At 45.1% G+C, this 20759-nt stretch overlaps 1 protein-coding gene across 2 annotated transcripts in view; it reads left to right on the forward strand.

The window, feature by feature from the left end:
• Positions 1–20759, forward strand: part of USP14 (ubiquitin specific peptidase 14) — a 120757-nt gene that overhangs the window by 78215 nt on the left and 21783 nt on the right. For both annotated transcript variants that reach the window (XM_033933928.1, XM_033933929.1), the window contains 4 exons: positions 5506–5636; positions 10348–10428; positions 10871–10959; positions 19835–19949. In XM_033933928.1, the coding sequence (XP_033789819.1) occupies positions 5506–5636; positions 10348–10428; positions 10871–10959; positions 19835–19949 (416 nt within the window). The remainder of the gene's footprint in view (positions 1–5505; positions 5637–10347; positions 10429–10870; positions 10960–19834; positions 19950–20759) is intronic.

Raw genomic sequence — 20759 nt, forward strand, 5'->3', positions numbered from 1 at the left:
ACTCCGAGGAAAAAATTGCAAAGAAGGCGAAAAACTTCAAGCCATTCTTTCGATATATTAAGGGGAAACGACCTGCGAAGGAAGCTGTGGGGCCGTTGGATGACCATGGAATAAAGGGAGTGCTAAAGGATGACAAAGCCATAGCCAACAAACTGAACACGTTTTTTGCATCTGTATTTACAGAAGAGGATATACGCAACTTACCAGAGGCTGACAGGCTATACCTAGGAAACGAAGGCGGGAAATTGACTGGGTTGACGGTCAGTCTAGAAGAGGTATACAGGCAGATTGATAGGCTCAAGAGCAATAAATCCCCTGGACCGGATGGCATCCATCTGAGGGTAATCAAGGAACTGAAAGGGGTTATAGCTGAACTGCTTCAACTAATAGCCAATCTGTCGATCAAATCGGGCAGGATTCTGGAAGACTAGAAAGTGGCGAATGTTACGCCGATCTTCAAGAAAGGTTTGAGGGGAGATCTGGGAAACTACAGGCCGGTGAGTCTGACCTCGGTATCGGGAAAGATGGTAGAGGCGCTGATAAAGGATTGCATCGTTGACCACCTTGATGGACACAATCTGATGAGAACCAGCCAGCACAGCTTCAGCAAAGGAAGATCTTGCTTGATGAACTTGCTGCACTTTTTCAAGGGAGTTAACAGGCAGACAGACAAAGGTTACCTGGTCGACATTGTATATCTGGATTTTCAGAAAGCGTTTGACAAGGTCCCGCATGAATGACTACTTCCAAAAATTGGATTGAAGGTGAAATACACATGTGGATCAAAAACTGGTTGGCAGATAGAAAGCAAAGAGTGGGGGTAAATGGACAATACTCGGACTGGAAAAGCGTCACCAGTGGAGTGCCGCAGGGTTCAGAGCTTGGGCCTGTGCTCTTCAACATATTTATAAACAACCTGGAAATGGGAACGACGAGCGAGGTGATTAAATTTGCAGATGATATGAAGTTATTCAAAGTAGTAAAGACACAGGAGGACTGCGAAGACCTGCAACCGCACATAAACACGCTCTAGAAATGGGTTGAAACATGGCAAATGAAGTTTAATGTGGTTAAGTGTAAGGTGATGCATGTTGGTAACAAAAATCTTGTACACGAATACAGGATGTCTGGTGCACAACTCTTGAGAGACAACCCAGGAAAGAGACTTGGAGTATTGGTCGACAAGTCGATAAAGCCATCCGCGCAATGTGCGGCAGCGGCGAAAAGGGCAAACAGAATGCTTGGAATGATTAAGAAGGGGATCACGAACAGATCGGAGAAGGTTATCATGCCACTGTACCGGGCCATGGTACGCCCCCACCTGGAATACTGCGTCCAGCACTGGTCACCGTACTTGAAGAAGGACACAGTACTACTCGAAAGGGTCCAGAGAAGAGCGACTAAAATGGTTAAGGGGCTGGAGGAGTTGTACAGTGAGAGATTAGAGAAACTGGGCCTCTTCGCCCTTGAAAAGAGTAGACTGAGAGGGGATATGATCGAAACCTTCAAGATAATGAAGGGAATAGACTTAGTAGATAAAGACAGGTTGTTCACCCTCTCCAAGATAGGGAGAACGAGAGGGCACGCTCTAAAGTTAAAAGGAGATAGATTCCGTACAAACGTAAGGAAGTTATTTTTCACCCAGAGTAGTGGAAAACTGGAACGCTCTTCCGGAGGCTGTCGTAGGGGAAAACACCATCCAGGAATTCAAGACAAATTTAGACAAGTTCCTGTGGAACTAGAACGTACGCAGGTAGGGCTGGTCTTGGTTAGGGCGCTGGTCTTTGACCTGGGGATCACCGTGGGAGCAGACTGCTGGGCACGATGGACCACTGGTCTGACCCAGCAGTGGCAGTTCTTATATACTTCCCCACCAGGAATACTGCGTCCAACACTGCTTGCTGTACATGAAAAAGGACATAGTACGACTCGAAAGGATCCAGAGAAGAGTGACAAAAATGGTTAAGGGACGGGGGGAGTTGCCGTACAATGAGAGGCTAGAGAAACTGGGCCTCTTCTCCCTTGAAAAGGGAAGACAGAGAGGAGACATGATCGAAACATTCAAGATACTGAAGGGAATTGACTTAGTAGAGAAAGAGAGATTGTTCACCCTCTCCAAGGTGAAGAGAACGAGAGGGCACTCACTAAAGTTAGAAGGGAAAAGATTTCGTACAAACACAAGGAAGTTTTTCACCCAGAGAGTGATAGAAATCTGGAACGCTCTTCTGGAGGGATTCAAGAAAAGGTTGGATAAGTTCCTACTGAAACAGAACATGCGCAGGTAAGGCTAGACTCAAATAGGGCACTGGTCTTTGACCTAAGGGCCACCGCACGAGCGGTCTGCTGGGCACAATGGACCACTGGTCTGACCCAGCAGCCCAGCAGTGGCAAATCTTATGTTCTTATGTTCTCCCCTTCATAGAAGCAGCTGATTACGTGCTCAGCTAGCCCATTGGGGTGTCCACTTTTATTTTCGGGGCTTGGTTCTGCGGCTTCAACTGTCCGTCGCAAGACGGACTCTCCATAGCCTAAGAAGCACAAGTATAAGTCATCTAAGGGTGACTCTATGCCCCAGGATCCAGATATTTACTGGTCCAAATTTTACTTCAGGGGTCCGGCTGCTGGGTGCTTTTCTGTTCCCCCTGCTACGTATCTCTGCGGCTGAGTGTCCTCGGGAGGTTTTTGTGCCGTCTGTTCCTTCTTCCCAGGCTGTTTCAGGGGTTTCAGTGGCTGATCCGGACCTCCCTGATCCTTTTTGGACTTCCCGGATTTGGGAATCTGGATTTGAGTGCTGGATTCACGGATCCCTTTGGGGCTTCGGATCCTAGAGATGTTCCGACTGTTAGGTGCCTGTTTCAGTTTGAGGTACTACCGAATCTAATTGCTGCAACTTTACAGGAGTTGAGCATGGATACTTCTTCTCTCTGGAATAGTCAATACGGCAGCGGGCCATGTTTACCTGCCCGAGGCATGGAAACAGAAGCTCTGGGCACAGATTTCAGAGAGATTGAAGATTGCGACCCCTTCAGCGTGGGACATCCTACAGATTCTGGGTTCCAGGATTGCCAAGCTGGATGTGGTTTCCTGGACGAAGGCATGCATGCGTCCTCTTTAGAATGTCTTCCTCTCTCACTGGGCCCCCTACTGAGATAACTTAGAGCTGAGTCTTCCGTGGACTCTGGAGGCCAGAGTGTGTATGGCCTGGTGGCATTCCATTAAGCATTGCCTCCTGGATTGTAGTAACCATGGATGCCAGCCTTTGTGGCTGGGAGGGGCTCGCTACGGTTGTCATCCTTCTTAGGGCTGTTGGACTCTGACACTACAGAAGCAGTAGGTGGTGATCCTTGTTAATCATCTGAGGGAACCAAGAACTCTCCCTTTGCTCAGGAGGCTCGACTTCTTTTCTTTTGGGCAGAAAGTCATCACCTGGTGTTGACAGAGGCACATGTGGCCGAAGTGGGCAACGTTCAAGCAGACTTCCTCATCTGTAAGTCTAGAGTTCCGGGCAAGTGGTCCCTTGCGCAATAGGCATTTCAGACGATCATGATGCGCTGGGAGCAGCCCCGCCTTGACCTCATAGCCGCGATGCTAAGCAAGATGGTACCACACTTCTTCAGTCGTAGATCCAGCTTGGAAGCGAGAGACTTGATGCTGTAGAGCAACTGTGGCCTCTGGAGATTCCTCTATACATTTTTCCGCCTTGGCCGTTGATCAGCCGGGTCCTTTGTAGGATTGCAACTCATCCTGGCCGTGTCATTCTGGTGGCGCCCGATTTGCATGGAAGGCCATAGTGCACGGATCTAAAGCAGCTGCGGGTGGCATACAGTCTGCGCATGAGTGTCTTTCCTGACTTTCTCATCCAAGCCTGGTTGCCATGAAGGATGTGGGTCATTTTGCTCTTACAGCTTAGTTCTTGAGCACGTAGCCTTAAAAAAAAAAAAATACTAATAAATAAATAAATATTCGGAGCTTGTCATAGCTAAAGCTTCTTAGGTCTACCAAGTCATCCATGGTGTTGGCTTACTCTAAGGTGTAGAAGACCTTTCGAGCACTGAAGTGACCTATAACAGGTGGACCCTTATTCGACTCGGGTGTCACGGGTCCTTTTCTCCAAGCGGGACTGGATAAAGGCCTTACGGTGGCGTTTCTGTGGATTCCAGTTGCCGGTCTATCTGGTTTTAGATCCCAGGATTGTCTGCTCTCTTTTGCATTGCATCCAGTTGTTGCTCTGTTTTTACACAAAGATCTTCAGGTTCGGCCACCCGTTAAGAATCACCACTCTGGGACCTTAATATGGTGCTGTCTGGCTTTGCCAGGGCTCCTTTTGAACCACTGAGGGATGCTTTTCTCCGATATTTAATACTCCAAACTGTTTTTCTGATCACTCTCTCTTGGGGTCCATAGGGTTTCTGAATGGCAGGCATTGTCATGTTGACACCCTTTGCTCCAAGATCCTGAGACTGAAGTTTCCTGGTGGACAGTTCCTTCCTTTTTTGCCGAAGGTGGTTTCGGCTTTCCATCTGCAAATGTGTTTGCTGGTTATTCAAAGCAGCTCCTGATTGGTGAGGCCCGACTTTAGTACAGGAAGAGGCGGTCGGAGCATACCGCGAGTGATTTCCTTCACTCGCTGGCGCTCCAGCTACCCTCTCCTGCCTCTCTGGCTGCCCTCTTCTGCCTCTCTGGCTACCCTCTCCTGTCTCCCCTGCTAAAAACCGTATTTGCAGTTTTCAACATTCGCAGGGGTTCCTGGAACAGAACCCCCACAAATATCAGGGGAGTACTGTATAACCTGTTGTGGGAGTAGTTCTGAACTCGTTTGATGCCTTTGCTGGGGGTTAATGGTACTGTTTAGTTGTTTGAGCAGAACAATAGTTTAATCTGTTGTTACAGGTGCATCTACTTCACAGATGGGTGTTGCTCTATGCTTGGGTACTAACTGCTAGAGGGCGCTAAACTAACCTGTGAAGTACACTAGAGGCATAGTGAAAAAGCTGAAGTGGATTTCTTCTGCAGCTCATGTGATGAAGGGGAAATAACCCTATGGTCTAGAACAGACATGGGCAACTCCAGTCTTCAAGGGCCAGAATCCAATTGGGTTTTCAGGATTTCCTCAATGAATATGCATGAGATCTATTTGCATGCACTGCTTTCAATGCATTTTCATTGGGGAAATCCTGAAAACCTGATTGGATTCTGGCCCTCGAGGACTGGAGTTGCCCATGTCTGGTCTAGAATGTCTCGCCTATCTACTGGAAAAGAGCTTACCAGGGTAAGTACATAATCTCCTTATATAAAACCCTTAAACTTTCCTTTGAACATGGAAGTTTTGACAATGAATAGTCTTAAGGGATACTGTACGAGGATAGTAGTTAGCTTGTAATTAGTATAGATTCTTCTTCTCTGGTGCAACATGATTTTTTGGCCATTGGTCTTATTACTGATTGTATGGTAAAGCTTTAGCTATATCTGGTTTGTGGTCTAAAAATTCATTATTTTGATTTGAAGCTCTCCGAGATTTGTTTGAGTCCATGGATAAAACTTCCTCTAGTATCCCTCCAATCATTCTGCTGCAGTTCTTGCATATGGCCTTTCCACAGTTTGCAGAGAAAGGAGAACAAGGACAGTACCTTCAGCAGGTAAGAGATTTTACTTTTAATGCCAATATGGTAGTTTCACTTTTCAGTAAAAATATTCTTCAGTCATGGTGTTTGTCTACTCTCTTCTCGAGGCATGCTTATGCCAATCAGGTTTTCAGGATTATCATGATGAATATACTGTACATAATATAGATTTGTCCAGTATAAAAGCAGGAGGTGTTTTCAGTACCTCCTGATCCCAACTTTAAGGTACAGGACTGGGTGGGGTCACTCTAATGGCAGAAGGGAGTGGGCATCCCTCCTGCCTTTTTCTTCCGGTGGGGGGGGGGTGGAGGTCTTTCCAAGCAGGAGGGAGTGTGAATCCCTCCTGCCATATTTTGGGGGTTTGGTGAGGAGGACGGTGGCTCAGGAGTACTAGCACAGGGGGTGGAGGGGTTTTTTTAATGGGACAGATGGTGCCCAGAACATCTGTTCCATTTAAAAAAAAAAAAAAAAGAAAGCAGAAGCCCTGACAGCAGTGACAGGAGGCTGCTTTCTCTGTCATTACTGTTAGGGCTCTGCATTGTGTCAATCGCTCACTGAGCGATTGAGTCGGTGGGTTTGCATGCAAATGATTTGCACCTCCGTGCAAATCATTTGCATGAAACTTTATAGTGAATCAATTGCTTTTGGAAAATTGGCCAAAGAATCGGCCAACAGCGATTGAGTCGCTATCGTTAGTGAATCTAGCCCTTAATATATTAACATACTAGATGACAACATTAAAACGCAGTTAGCCTGTCCATTCCACCTAGTTATTTTTATCCACACTGTAAGCAGAAGCTTGGTCACTTGGAGAATATCACTGTTGTCCAAGTAAGTTATTTTACTCATTGATATTTTTTTTTTAGTGCACTTTACCCTCCATGACATAGCACTAGGAAAACTGAAGAAGCCAAATTACCAAGGAATGCTACATAGAAAATTAATGCTAACGGATACCTTGGACACATACACATAACACAAATGTCAAATGCATAATGGCTTACCAAAAATGATAAACATAAATTAATTTAAATTTCAAGAAGTCACACCTTGCATGTAGTACAATTCCATAGCAACAGAAAGGGATGCATTTTCTGCTGTACCGTGCAAAATATAAAGATCACATATTCCAGGGGTGATGGTAGTGGAGTGCAACTAGGGCAACTGTCCTATGGCCAAAGAGAGCCCTAAGCCTGCTAGAAGCTGAAGAAGACATAGCCTGGTGGTAGACTTTGGGGGGTCCCCTCACATATTTTTGCCCTGGGCTCCAGCCACATTTTAACTTCAGCTCTGGCAGGATACACATTTCAAATCTGATATATTCTAATCACAAAATAGAAAATAAAATATTTTTTTCCAACTTTTTGTTGTCTGATCATTTTATTCTTCAAATCATGTTGGTCCCAGGCTCTGTTTTCTGCTTCCCTTTCTCTTCTCTTAAGTCTCTTGCCAGGGTCTCCTGCCAATTTGACGTTTCTGCTTTCTCCATGCTCACCATCCATCTAACATCTTCCCCATGTTCAGTATCTCCATTCTCTGTATCCTTTATACTTACCTGTCCAGCATCTCCTCTATGACAATCTCCACAGTCATCATCACCACTCTGTCCCTAACCTCTCCCTTTGGCTCCATCATCAGTTGTGTTCCTATACCTCAAGTCCCTATGCTTCTCTCCATGTCCATTATCTCCTCTCTGTTTCTGTAAGCCTCCATGTTTCCAGCTTCTCCACTATTCCTCCCCACACTAATGTCTTTTCTCCCTCTGTTCCTCCCTTCTTCCACTGTGTTCAGTATTTCACTCCCTTTTCCTTCATCCCCTTGGTTTGACACCTCCCTCCTTTCCTTCCAGCAGCCCCCCACCCCAGCGGGTCCATAGTTTTGTTTTTGCAAAATAGGAATTTGCATCACAAGCTGGGACCTTCAGAGGAAAGGTTATGGAGCAGGCCTGTGGGGATCACTGTTAGCTGCTTAAGAAGGTAGAGCTGCCATGGTGGAAGTGAGGGATGAGAGAAACAGAGATGCTACATCCTCAAGTGAAAATTGTGTTATTTTTTGTTGGGGTTTTGGGTTTGTTTGTTGTTGTTGTTTTGTTTTGTTTGGGGGTTTTTTTTTTGGAACTTTGGGAGCAAGGCTTTTTACCATTCATGAGGGAATGGAAGTTGGATTGCTTGTAATACTGCAGCCTTCCACCCCTGTTTCTGTCATGGGCTTAGAATATAACAGCAGACATCTTGTTTGCTGAAGAAGTTTATCTTAAGCTTGCATTAAAAATGTCTCTGGATTGCTTCTTAGTTGGAAGGAATTAAAATCATTTTGTTTTTCTGGCATTTGTGAAGATCTTGTATTTGTATTAAGAACATAAGTATAATCTTACTGGGTCAGACCAATTGTCTATCTAGCCCAGTATCCCATCTTCATGGAGGCCAAGCCAAGTCACAGGTACCTGGCAAAAACCCAAATAGTTGCAGCATTCTATGCTACTGATCCAGGGCAAGCAGTGCCTTCCCCCATGTCTGACTCAACAGCAGACTATGAACTTTTCCTCTAGGAACTTGTCCATGCCTTTTTTTTACAACTAGCTACATTAAACATTCTTACTACATCTTCTGGCTACGTGTTCCAGAGCTTACTTATTCTCTGAGTGGAAAAATATTTCCTCCTATTTGTTTTAAAAGTATTACTTTGTAACTTTGAGTGTCCCCTACTCTTTGTAAATCTTGATGCAGTAAAAAATCGATCTACCTGTACCCATTCTACACCACTCAGGATTTTGTAGACTTCAGTCTCCCATCAGCCATCTCTTTTCCAAGCTGAAGAGCCCTAACCTCTATTCTTTCCTCATACGAGAGGAGTTTCCATCCTCTTTATCATCTTGTTCGCTCTTCTGTGAACCTTTTCTAGTGCTGCTATATATATATATTTTTTTTTAAGATATAAGAAGATCAGAACTGAATGCAGTACTCAAGGTGAGGTCGCACCATTGAACAATACAGAGATATTATAACATTCTTAGTTGTGTTTACCATCCCTTTTCTAATAATTCCTAGCAACTTGTTTGCTTTTTTTGGCCACTGCTGCTGGAAGGCTTTAGCATATTGTCTACAATAACACACTGGGCCAGATTCTCAAAACAAAATCTGCATTTAACGTAATCGCTAAATAGGTTCCAGCTGATTTAGCGAGCACATATTTTAGTGGCAGATTATCAAAATGGCTTACCGAGGTCTTTTGCGTGCTTTCTAGCAGTCTCCAACACTGCTATGCAAATGGGCTCTTCAATATTTAAACGAGCACTCCGGTGGATTTTTAAAAATTGCGGATTCATTCTCCAAGAGCAGCATCAGATTTTGATGACAAAAATAAATGACTGGTCCGGGTATGCCGGTATAGTGCCAGCACTGTGAAAAACATATCTCTGGCGTATGTTTTGCCATGCAATTAAAAAAAAAAAAAATCCCAAATTAAAGTTCGGCGGGAGAGATGCCCTCTCTCTCCTGTTGTGTCGCTGGCAACCAACACCCCTCCAACCCCCGGTGTGCTGGTTGGCTACGCTGTGTTGGCAGCGGGAGTGATTGGGCATCTCTCCCGCTGCTGAGGGTTGTGTTGGTTAGAGGCACTGTGTTTGGTAGCAGGAGAGATTGGGATTTTTTGGGTTTTTTCCATTTATTCTGTGCATGTGCCCATCACTATCATCAGTGATGGGCACATGCAAATTTAACGAGTCTTCACTACTCTCTGCCAACCTCATTTGCATGAGCATTTTTGGGAGAACGACGGCAGCCCGACAGTTTTTTAAGCTGTTTTTGGAGAATCTAGCCCCCAGATCCTTTTCTTGAGCACTGACCCCCAAGGTGGACCCTAACATCCGGTAGCTATGATTTGGATTATTCTTCCCAATGTGCATCACTTTTTTCATTTGTCCATATTAAATTTCATCTACCATTTGGACGTCCAGTCTTCCAATTTCCTAAGATCTTCCTCTAGTTTTTCACAGTCCACATGCATTTTAACAACTTTGAACAGTTAACGTTAGTGTCATTTGCAAATTTAATCACCTCACTCATAGTTCCAATTTCCAGATAATTTATAAATAAGTTGAATAGCACCGGACCCAGTACAGATCCCTGCACCACTATTTACCCTCCTCCATTTGAGAAAAATGGCCATTTTACCCTACCCTCTGTTTCTGTCCTACAACCAATTCTTAATCCACAATTGAATATTTCCTCCTATCCTATGATTCTTTAATTTCGCAGGAGCCTCTCATGAAGAACTTTGTCGAAAGCTTTCTGGAAGTCTAGATACATTACATCAACCAGCTATGGCCTTATCCTCCCTAAGCGCACCTTTTACTCCTTAATCATCCAACTGCAGAAGCCCCTGGAGATAGATCCTCGGTGCAAGAGAATATTGCATCTCCTGGTGGGCAGGTTCTTGCAACACGATCATTTCCTGCATCACCAGGGTTATGATCTCCTTCTAGGAGACCTCCGTCCTCCAAGGCAGCACAGGGGCTGCCAGACTGGAGGTGGGCCTCCTCTACAATGTCCCTGTAGGTCTCTCCCTATGTACCTCTCTGTCTCTCTCAGCTCCTCCAAGTCTACAACTCTAGCCTCAAGTGCTCCTTTGCACTTGGAAATATTTTATGTTAATCTCTGGACTAATTCCTTCATATCCCTTGGCAACAAAGACTTACATTTGAAAGTATCCTTTGCTTCTTTTATAGGATGCCAACGAGTGCTGGGTGCAGATAATGAGAGTCTTGCAGCAAAAACTGGAAGCTTTTGAAAGCGATTCTGATATGGAGGTACTATTACCTTTTGTAATTCTAAATATTAGTATTTCTTTTGAGATTTCTACCTCTAGGAAGCTACACACACTCACACACTACTTATAGCCTAAGTGGTTTACATTCAGGTACCCAAGCATTTTTCCCTGTATGTCCTGGTGGGCTCACACACTATCTAATGTACCTGGAATAATGGGGGATTAAGTGACTTGCCCAGGGTAACAAGAGCAGCATTGGATTTGAACCCACAACCTGAGGCTGTAGCTCTGTTCACTGCTCCACTTTCAAAGTAAAAAATAGTTAATTGCCTTAATTTGAATATGAAAATTATGTCAATAGTAAAATTTATTTTTCCATTTATATTAAACATTAGAGTTGTCAGCTTGTATAAAATATTTCCTGAAGATGGATATACTTTTTCATAGGCTGTCGCCAAACAAAAAATTTTTGTTTACTACAGATTGATACTGCGGAAGCAGCAGCAGCAGCATCCTCTTCCAAAAAGAAAAGTTTTATTGATCAGTTCTTCAGTATTGAATTTGAAACAACGTATCCTTCACTGCCAAAATGTAAAGCTGATAAGTTTCATGCTGAGTTTGTCTTCACTAATTTATTTTCCCTGTTACCTTTGACCTTCCTAGATCCACTTAAAAAAATAAACACTCAAGTATTTTGTCTTTGAAGGAAATCTTGTATTTTCATATTGTCATTGTGTTTGTTCAGTTTCTGTTTTTCTACTTCCTCAGCTGTTTAGGAGTCTAACAGGTATTTTGAATGAATGATACTTATGGGGTTGGGGGTGGGGCTTCCTCTCTTCTCACTGTACAGTAGTTTGCTGTAAGGAATATTGTCTACCTTAGCGTCCCTCCAGACCAGCCCAGACTGATGGGTTATGCACGTCTACCAGCAAGTGAAGACTGAGAAATTTGCACTCTGTACAATTGTTTACTCTTGCTATACAGCCCCTTTATTTTTGCTATGCAGTCCTTGTATTTATTTCAGTCTCCACCAGGAGGTGCACATTCGGGTGTGCAGTAGGGTAGTCCAAAAAAATTAACTAACGCACTTCATTTCTCCACAAGGCTAATTTTCTTCCTTTATATAAAAATGAAAAACACACAAAATTTTACTTAGAGCAAGCAAAGTTTAGGGGTTGCCCCACCTCACTGTTTTTTTAAACTACCAATAAGCTTAACAGTATATTGTAATTCTTGTGCACCCGACAAATTTAATTAACTGTCTTTGACATAAGAGCCATCTTTGTTGCAGAAAGAAACTTCTTTTGGTGGCTGGCCGCTAGTCAAAGAACAAATTGCTTCTGTTCTTCATCTTTTGTCAAAGTATCTTATTTTTCAATCAAAATTATCCCTCATTCTGCTGAATCATTAACAACAGTCAGTTTGGATGCCTGATTCCAAAATTCTTTAAAAACTGGATCATCAGTCCATTCTGTGGGATGTTTCTTCAAGAATATTTTCACTTTTGTTGATCCCCTTCAATCAAGAGATCAAAAAATGACTGTATTCTCTGTGTTACAAGACTTTCATAGGTCACATGTTCTGTTTCATCTGTATACACGAGACATCATGGAATGTCTGGCATTGGTGGATGCTGTAAGTTTTGCAACATTTGTATTTGTGTCTGGTTCGATTCTGTCATCAAAAAAGGCAAGTGCTGCTAGGTGCTTGGACAGAAACCATAGATGTCTGGAAATGGCTGTGAACGCCTTGTTTGCAACCATTTTATTCAGATATATGTTGATTGTAGACAGCAGTTCAGCATCATTGTATGAAGCCTTAATTACATAAGAACATAAGAATTACCGCTGCTGGGTCAGACCAGCAGTCCGCTCATGCGGCGGCCCTTAAGTCAAAGACCAGTGCCCTAACTGAGACTAGCCTTACCTGCGTACAATCTGGTTCAGCAGGAACTTGTCTAACTTTGACTTGAATCCCTGGAGGGTGTTTTCCCCTATAACAGCCTCCGGAAGAGCGTTCCAGTTTTCTACTATTCTCTGGGCGAAGAACTTCCTTATGTTTGTACGGAATTTATCCCCTTTTAACTTTAGAGAGCGCCCTCTCGTTCTCTACCTTAGAGAAGGTGAACAACTGGTCTTTATCTACTAAGTCTATTCCCTTCAGTATCTTGACTGTTTCGATCATGTCCCCTCTGTCTCCTCTTTTCAAGGGAGAAGAGGCCCAGTTTCTCTAATCTCTCACTGTACGGCAACTCCTCCAGCTCCTTAACCATTTTAGTTGCTCTTCTCTGGACCCTTTCGAGTAGTACTGTGTCCATCTTCATGTACGGGGGACCAGTGCTGGACTCAGTATTCCAGGTGAGGGCGTACCATGGCCCGGTACAGCAGCATGCTAACCTTCTCTGATCTGTTTGTGATCCCCTTCTTAATCATTCCTAGCATTATGTTCGCCCTTTTCATTGCTGCCGACGCACATTGCGCGGATGGCTTCATTGACTTGTCGACCAGTACTCCCAAGGCTCTTTCCTGGGGGGGGTCTCTCCAAGTACTGCACCGGACATTCTGTATTCGTATATAAGATTTTTGTTACTGTCATAAATCACCTTACACTTACATTTCTCGAGCTTATTTATGTCCCGTTGCAGGTCTTCGCAATCCACCTGCGTCTTCACTACTCTGAATAACTTTGTATCGACTGCAAATTTAATCACTTCACTAGTCATATGCCAACCTTGTGGAGACCAGATTTGATAAGGTTGACTTTGTGCATACTACAAGGACCACCCTAGTGTGCAGTCCCATCATTCTGGTAGACCTAGGGTTCATAGGTGAGGAGGGAGGAGAAACATTATTTCCTTTTCTCTCTGTTCTTTAGTTTATTAAAACAAAAGTATTTTCAGAAGGGGCTTGGGCCCGGATGCACTAAGTTCAGCGATCGTCACTAAACCAGTTTTGACTGCTTTAGCGATGATCACATTTGCCGACCTGATGCACAAAACGGCTCACCGCATGTTTTTCCCCTCGATCACCCATTTTCTGATCTGTCATGCAAATTAGCTAAAACCCCATAAAAAGCAATTGATGCACTAACACCGATTGGCTATGCACAGCCCCCCCCCCTCCCGTGGGTTTTAGCAATCCAAAAAAAAGCGACTGTCCCCCTAATGAACCAGCACCATGAAGTTCCCCCCCTCCCCAAGTCCAACTGTGGCCTGACTGGCAGCTGAAGAATCAGAAAAGGCAGCTTTCCTGATGGCAGAGGTCCTCCCTGAATTCTAGCTACCCTGAGAGGAGTTGTGGCAGGCTGTAGCACATCTTCCCAGCATCTGGTCTGTGAGTAGGGCTGTCATAGCCCACAGGGGCAGTTCAGGGTAGAGGGAGAGGTGAGTCTGAATTTTTTTATTTTTATGGTTATAACTTGTTGTGTCCTTGTTCCCCTATCCCAAAGATTCTAAAATTGCTGATTTGATTTCTAAGTTCTCAAACTTATTCAAAAAGCCTCGTTGTTTTATTCTAACCACCAGGGATGGAGTCCTCATGCTCCAGTAACATGAAATCATGTGAAGTATGCACCGTTTGGACACTGGAAGTGCACCCTTGCACCACGTGTTCTACTGTGTAGGCTGGGGGGGGGGGGGGGGGGCTAGGATCTCAGGTTCAGACTGGCCATCTTATTAATGTTGCCAAACAACTGTTGGGACAGTTAGAGGACAATTTTTCCCTCTTGGAGTCCCATAGTGTAGCGTCAGTACCCAGTAAAGGCACTGATGACCCCAAAGCAAAAAGAAAGCGCTCTAACCCTCTTAAAGGGGGTTCTCAGTCCTCTATGCCCTTTATACCTGACAATATGAACTTGCTCTAGGAAGCCTATGTCAGTGGCACCGGTGTGCCTTGTGGATCATCTAGAGAGTGATCTGCTGCACAGTCTCCCCGTGCTCCAGCATCTTCTCGATGGATGCCCATGTCTCCCTTAGACACCAACAGCTGGTTGGACGGGTTCCCTGATGATGATGATCTAGATGCTTATCCTCTTTCTCAGAGTGAAGCCTCAGTCAGAGATAATGTGACACTGGGCGAAGTGGATCAGAGTTTGAGTGCTGCTGCAGACCTAGACGAGAACTTCACTGTTCGTAGGTTGTTCAAGTTTGCTGCTCTGATGGATCTTCTTATTGAGTCTCTGAAGGAGTTCAATATTGATCCTCCTCAGCCTGCTACCCGATTAGCCTCAGACTGTTCTCCGATTAGCGGTATTCGATCTCAGCCTACTGCCTTCCTGTGGCATCTGGATATGAAAGTTCTGATTTCTGTGCACTGGGAGAACCCTGAAGGCTGCAAATCAATATATATTATGTAGGAACCCTAGAGAAAAACTGCAACAAAATATAACTCTGTAATACACTCTGTCTGTTAGAATATGGACCAGTGGTCAGTGTATTGAGCACTGACCACTGGTCCATATTCTAACAGACAGAGTGTATTACAGAAAGAACCCTGAAGGCCTCCTTAAGTGGCAAAAGCAATGTCCAAGCTATATCATATGGACCAGGAGTTCCAGCAGATGTTTGCTATGCCTAAAGTAGACTCCTTTGTGGCTCAGGTGATTAAGCATTTCCCTGCCCAGCAAGGGAGGCATGGTGCTCAAGGATCAACAGGATTGTAGGCAGGACATGTTGCTCAATAGGCAGTTATTGAGGCCTCATCTCTGGTGTGAGGGCTGCTGCGGCTGCCTCCTTTATAGCTCGAGCGTGCCATTCTAAGTTGCATAACCCAGGCGGTGCACCTTATGATCCTCCTTCCCAGCTGCTGTTGGAGGGAGTGGACTATGTGGCTGTTGCTTTGTATGATGTGCTGAGGGTTTTGGGCAAGGTCTCGGCTTACTCTGTGTCTGCTCGCAGAATCTTGTGGATCATACATTGGGCTGGGGATTCCACACTTAAAGTTATGCTCAGCAGGCTTCCTTTCAGGGGCAGTATGCTGTTTGGCCAGGGGTTGGATGATCTCATGGCTAGCGTCCAGGGCTGCCGTCCAAAGCAGGCATAGCACTGCTGGACAACAGGCGTAGGATTCTAAAGGCAGACTCGTGGGTCCTTTCAAAGCTCATGCTGTTCACCCCTTTCTTCCTCTGCGTCTTCATCCCAGAGATCCTTTCAGAGTCCACGGCAGAGATTCTATGGGAATAGAAAATCCCAGGGTTCCACCTCCCAGCCAGATGGGCAGCCCAAGTAGTTGCAATGATGCCAGGTCTCCATCCTCTCTGTGCAAGATTGGAGGCAGTCTAGAGGACTACTGGAAGCATGGGAGTCTATCGCAACCAATCTGGAAGTCATCAGGGCCAGCTACAAGTTGGAGTTTACCCGTCCCCACTCTGCCTGGTTCATAGACTTGCTTGCGGGCAAACCAGAAAAATCAGCCCAGGTCCAGGTGACCCTCCTAAGGTTGCTGGACATTGTTGATCGAACAGGTACCAAACGCAGATTTGGGCTCTGGCAGATACTCCATATACTTCATCATGCCCAAGAAAGACTCAAAGGATTGTAGGCAGATCCTAAATCTCAAGTATGTCAATGCAGATCTCAGTGTCTCATTTTTGTATGGAGACCCTTCGGTCAGTTATCACCTCAGTGCAGCCAGAGGAGTTCCTAGTGGTGCTGGACCTGTGAGGCATAGCTGCACATCCCAATCTTTCTGGATCGCAGGCGCTTCCTTCGCTTACCATGTCTTAGAACAGTGTTTTCATTCAAGGCTCTTCCATTCGGGAGGTGATGGTTGTATTGGCAGCTCATATCTGCAAACTGGGTTGGCTTGTCCACCCTTACTTGGAAGACTGGCTCATCAGAGCACCCTCGCAGGAGGAAGCGGAGAGAGTGGTTCAGACCATCTTGATGACCCTTCAAAGTGGGATGGATTGTCAACTTGAAGAAGAGGCAGCTGCAGCTTGTTCAGTCCCTGGAGTATCTGGGTGTCCGATTTGATACAGAGAAAGGCAGGGTGTTTCTTCCAGAAATACGCAGACTGAAACTTAGGAATAAAATCTCAGCTCTCCTGGCTCAGCAGTCCCTGTTGGCCTGGGATTATCATCAGGTTCTGGGCTTGATGGCAGCCACGATAGAGGTGGTTCCTTGGGCGAGAGCGCATATGTATCTCCTGCAGTGCCCCCTTTTTTCTCTCTCTCTGATCTCCACAAAGAGGGACCCTCTACGTGTTCGACTGCCCTGGACAACAGCATGCCCACTGCAGTATGGCCTGGTGGCTTCGCTCTCTGTCGTTGGCCTCGGGAATGCCTCTACATATAGACTCATGGATCACACTGATGATGGATGCCAGCCTCTTGGGCTGGGAAGCGCATTGCGAGGAACGCCCAGTACAAGGACAATTATCTCTGTCGCAGTGTTGCTGGTCCACCAACAGGCTGGAACTCTGAGCCCTCCGGTTGGCACTGATTTGGTTTCAGCCCTGGTTGGCAAACAAGGAGATCAGATAGTTTTCAGACAATGCCACAACAGTGGCTTACTTCAACAAGCAGGAAGGCAACAAGATTGTCTGCCTTCAGGAGGCGCAAGCTCTCTTCTATTGGGCAGACATTCACTCATCTTCGGGCTATTACTGTGGTTTATGTCACCAGAGTGCAAACGTGCAGGCAGACTTTCTCAGCAGGCAGACTCTGGACCCGGGAGAGTGGTCTCTCTCGCCTCAGGCATTTCAGGGCATTGTTAATCGTTGGGGCAGCCCTTCATTTGACCTCATTGCAACGGTGTGAAACAAGAAACTACTGCAATTCTTCAGCTGCAGATATGAGCACATAAGCACCAGGATTTATGCACTGGTTCAGCCTTAGCCTGTGGACAATCTCCTGTACGTGTTCCCTCCCTGGCCAATGGTGGGGAAGAGTCCTGAGAAGAGTGGCCAGGCATAAGGGATGTATTATCCTGGTGGCTGTAGACTGGCCCGTGGTATGTGGAACTAGTGTGTCTTCAGATCAATTCCCCTCTGAGGATTCAGCCCTTCCAGGAGCTCCTCTCTCAAGGTCCTACCATCATGCATGATCCGGAACACTTTGATCTTAAGGTGTAGCTCTTGAGCACAGAAGGGCTACTCAGATCTAGTTGTGTGCACTTTTTTGAGACCCAAGAAGCCTGCCACTTTTGTTGCATAAGCCAAGGCATGGAATACTTTCCAATGTTGGTGCCACAAGGAGCAGCTGGACCCTGCCATGGTTTCGGTGTCAGCTGTCCTGTCTTTCCTCAAGAAGGTTTGGCTTTGAGGCTGGTGATTTCCTCCCTGAAGGTTCAAGTAGCTGGAGTTTCTGGTTTCCGGTCCCAGGGTGTTAGATATTCTTTATTTTTGCACCCGGATGTTGTCAGATTCTTTAAGGGAGCTCTGAGGCTGTGGCCTCCGGTTTGCCAGCCCTGTTCATCCTGGAACTTGAACATCGTGCCAAAAGGGCTCTCAAAGCCTCAGTTTGAGCCCTTATAAGATGCTAACCTCATGAACCTGACTATAAAGATGGTGTTTCTGGTTGCCTTTATTTCTGTGAGGCGTGTTTCCAAGTTGCAAGTCTTGTCCTGCAGTGACCTTTACCTGCATATCACGGAGGCCGGGGTCTCCTTTAGGACCATTCCCTCTATGTTGCCAAAGGTGGTTTCGGCATGTCACATCAACCAGGAAGTTTGTCTTCCAGCTTTCCAGCCCTCTGGATCTAAGAAAAAGGACAAACATAGTAACATAACATAGTAGATGACAGCAGATAAAGACCCGAATAGTGCATTCAGTCTGCCCAACTTGATTCAATTTAAATTTTTAAAATTTTTCCTTCTTAGCTATTTCTGGGCAAGAATCCAAAGCTTCACCCAGTACTGTGCTTGGGTTCCAACTGCTGAAATCTCCATCAAAACTGACTCCAGCCCATCTACACCCTCCCAGCCATTGAAGCCCTCCCCAGCCCATTCTCTCCCAAATGGCCATATACAGACAGACACAGACCATGCAAGTCTGCCCAGTACTGGCCTTAGTTAAAGTAACATAGTCTTGAAGGTGCTGGATGTCCGGAGGGTTGTCTTGCATTACCTGGAGATTACAAATGATTTCTGTCTTTCGGACCACCTCTTCGTTGACCAATCTAGCTAAAGGGAGGCCAGATTTCAAGGCTACCATTTCAAGATGCATCATCTTGCTGCATTGTTGGCCATAGACAGACCCCTTTTGCTCTTAGAGCACATTCGACAAGTGAGATTGTCTCTTCTTCTTGGGCTGAAGCCAGGACAATTCCACCAGATGAGATTGCCAGGCAGCGACTTGGTCATCCATTCACATTTTCACCAAATTTTAAAGGTGAACGTAGCAGCTCAAGAGGACTCCTCCTTGGCACCTCAGTCTTAAAGGCAAATTTCTCTCTCTCACCCAGGTTTCGGGGACTGCTTAGGTACGTCCTTTGGTACAGCATGCCATCCCTATTCCACTGGGAAAAGAGATTAGGTTCTTACCTTGATAATATCTTTTCTAGTAGATAGGGATGGTAATACCCATCATTGTTGATGTACCTGCCTGGACAGTCTACTGCCTGAAGGCTGCATCTCTGTCCTTTCTGCCAGCTGTTGTAAATTAGAAGAAACTGTATGTATATAGGTTGGTTTCCCCCGAGTTCCAGTTTATTATGACTTTTGGTTAATAAAATTTGTTATTTGATCCTTTCTTCTCCATGGCGTGTTTCTGAGTTATCTTTTTGAATTTATGGGTAGATCAATGTCTTGTTGGGGGGGTCTCCCTGTTCTCTCCTGTAGGGCTGTCGCTGACTTTGAAACTAACTGGGGCAGCAGAGAGCAGGGAGGAGAAGGTACTGAAAACAGTAATCAATATCTCCTGCAATGGACTTGCGGGAGTGGATAAAAGACCTTTAGTTCAGCATACAATCCCTAGCACTACCCCTGACTACTGGAAAAGATATTATCAAGGTAAGAACCTAATCATTTTCTTTCTCTCTCTCTTTGGTTGTGTCATATGAGTGGTTTTGCTTTCCTTTTTAATATTGGTGTTCCTTTCTTTTATGTAATATTTTATTGTAAACTGCCCTCTGATGTACTTAGGAAGGGCAGTATATGAAATCTTTAATAAACCATAAACTGGAGACCTATGTTGAAAGACCATAAGTATCAAAAAATTGGCTGCATTTTAAACTGGTCACTGAAAACTGGGTGACTAAAGAAATAAAAGATAATTACAATGCATATTAAAACTTAAGATTTCCTTAAATTTCCTCCTTAATTATCTGTGATTTAACTACCGTTATCTTCAGTATTTCAGCAGTTAGCATTTCACGTAAGGAGTTGGTGTGTAGAATGCATGATTTCATTTTATTGTATCTGAGCGTATCTAACTGGTTACAGGGCCCCAGATATGTGAAACAACTACTGCTGTTTGTGTGTGATGATCCTTAATGTTTGCTTACATAAGCATGAAATGCACTGAAGCAGCAGAAGAAGATGCAACAAAGGGAAAAGAAAATCAACTGCAGCTTAGCTGTTTTATTAATCAAGAAGTTAAATATCTCTTTACAGGGCTTAAATTGGTACGTACTTATTCATTGTGTCACATTGTAGAGCTCTAATGTAGAGGGAGCAAAACTCTTGTGAATTTGTTTTTCTTCCTCTAGTACAGGGGTGTCAAAGTCCCTCCTCGAGGGCCGCAATCCAGTCGGGTTTTCAGGATTTCCACAATGAATATGCATGAAATCTATTTGCATGCACTGCTTTCATTGTATGCTAACAGATCTCATGCATATTCATTGGGGAAATCCTGAAAACCCGACTGGATTGTGGCCCTCAAGGAGGGACTTTGACACCCCTGCTCTAGTATAATCTCCCTTCTTTAGCACTCTCCAGACTGGTAGAGGTTAATCTTTACGAGTGGGTATATATCCCAATCATGACCAGCAGGTGGATAATGAAAACAAAACTGTGGAAAACTACATTTCCCCCTCCGAATCCATGGTTTCAGCATTTGCGGATTCGATTATTTGCGATTTTTTTTAGGGGGAAAAAAAAGCTTCGTTTCAGACCTTCCCCGCCTCCCTCCCGCCTTCCCCCCACCATCCCGGCCTTACCTGGTAGTCTAGCAGGCTTTCGGGGCAGGAGCGATCTTCCTACGCTCCTGCCCCATGCAGATCGCCAATAGGAAATGGCTGCTATGAGCTCCTGTCGTAGTCTTGAGAGACTACGGGAGCTCACGGCAGCCATGTCCTATTGGCATTCTGCATGGGGCAGGAGCGTAGGAAGATTGCTCCTGCCCCGAAAGCCTGCTAGACCACCAAGTAAGGCCGGCATAGGCTGCCCAGCCTAGAGAGGAACGATCTTCGCTCTGCCCGGCCCGACACTCAAGT

The sequence above is a fragment of the Geotrypetes seraphini genome, chromosome 2 (assembly GCF_902459505.1).
Source record: "Geotrypetes seraphini chromosome 2, aGeoSer1.1, whole genome shotgun sequence".
Lineage (NCBI taxonomy): Eukaryota > Metazoa > Chordata > Amphibia > Gymnophiona > Dermophiidae > Geotrypetes > Geotrypetes seraphini.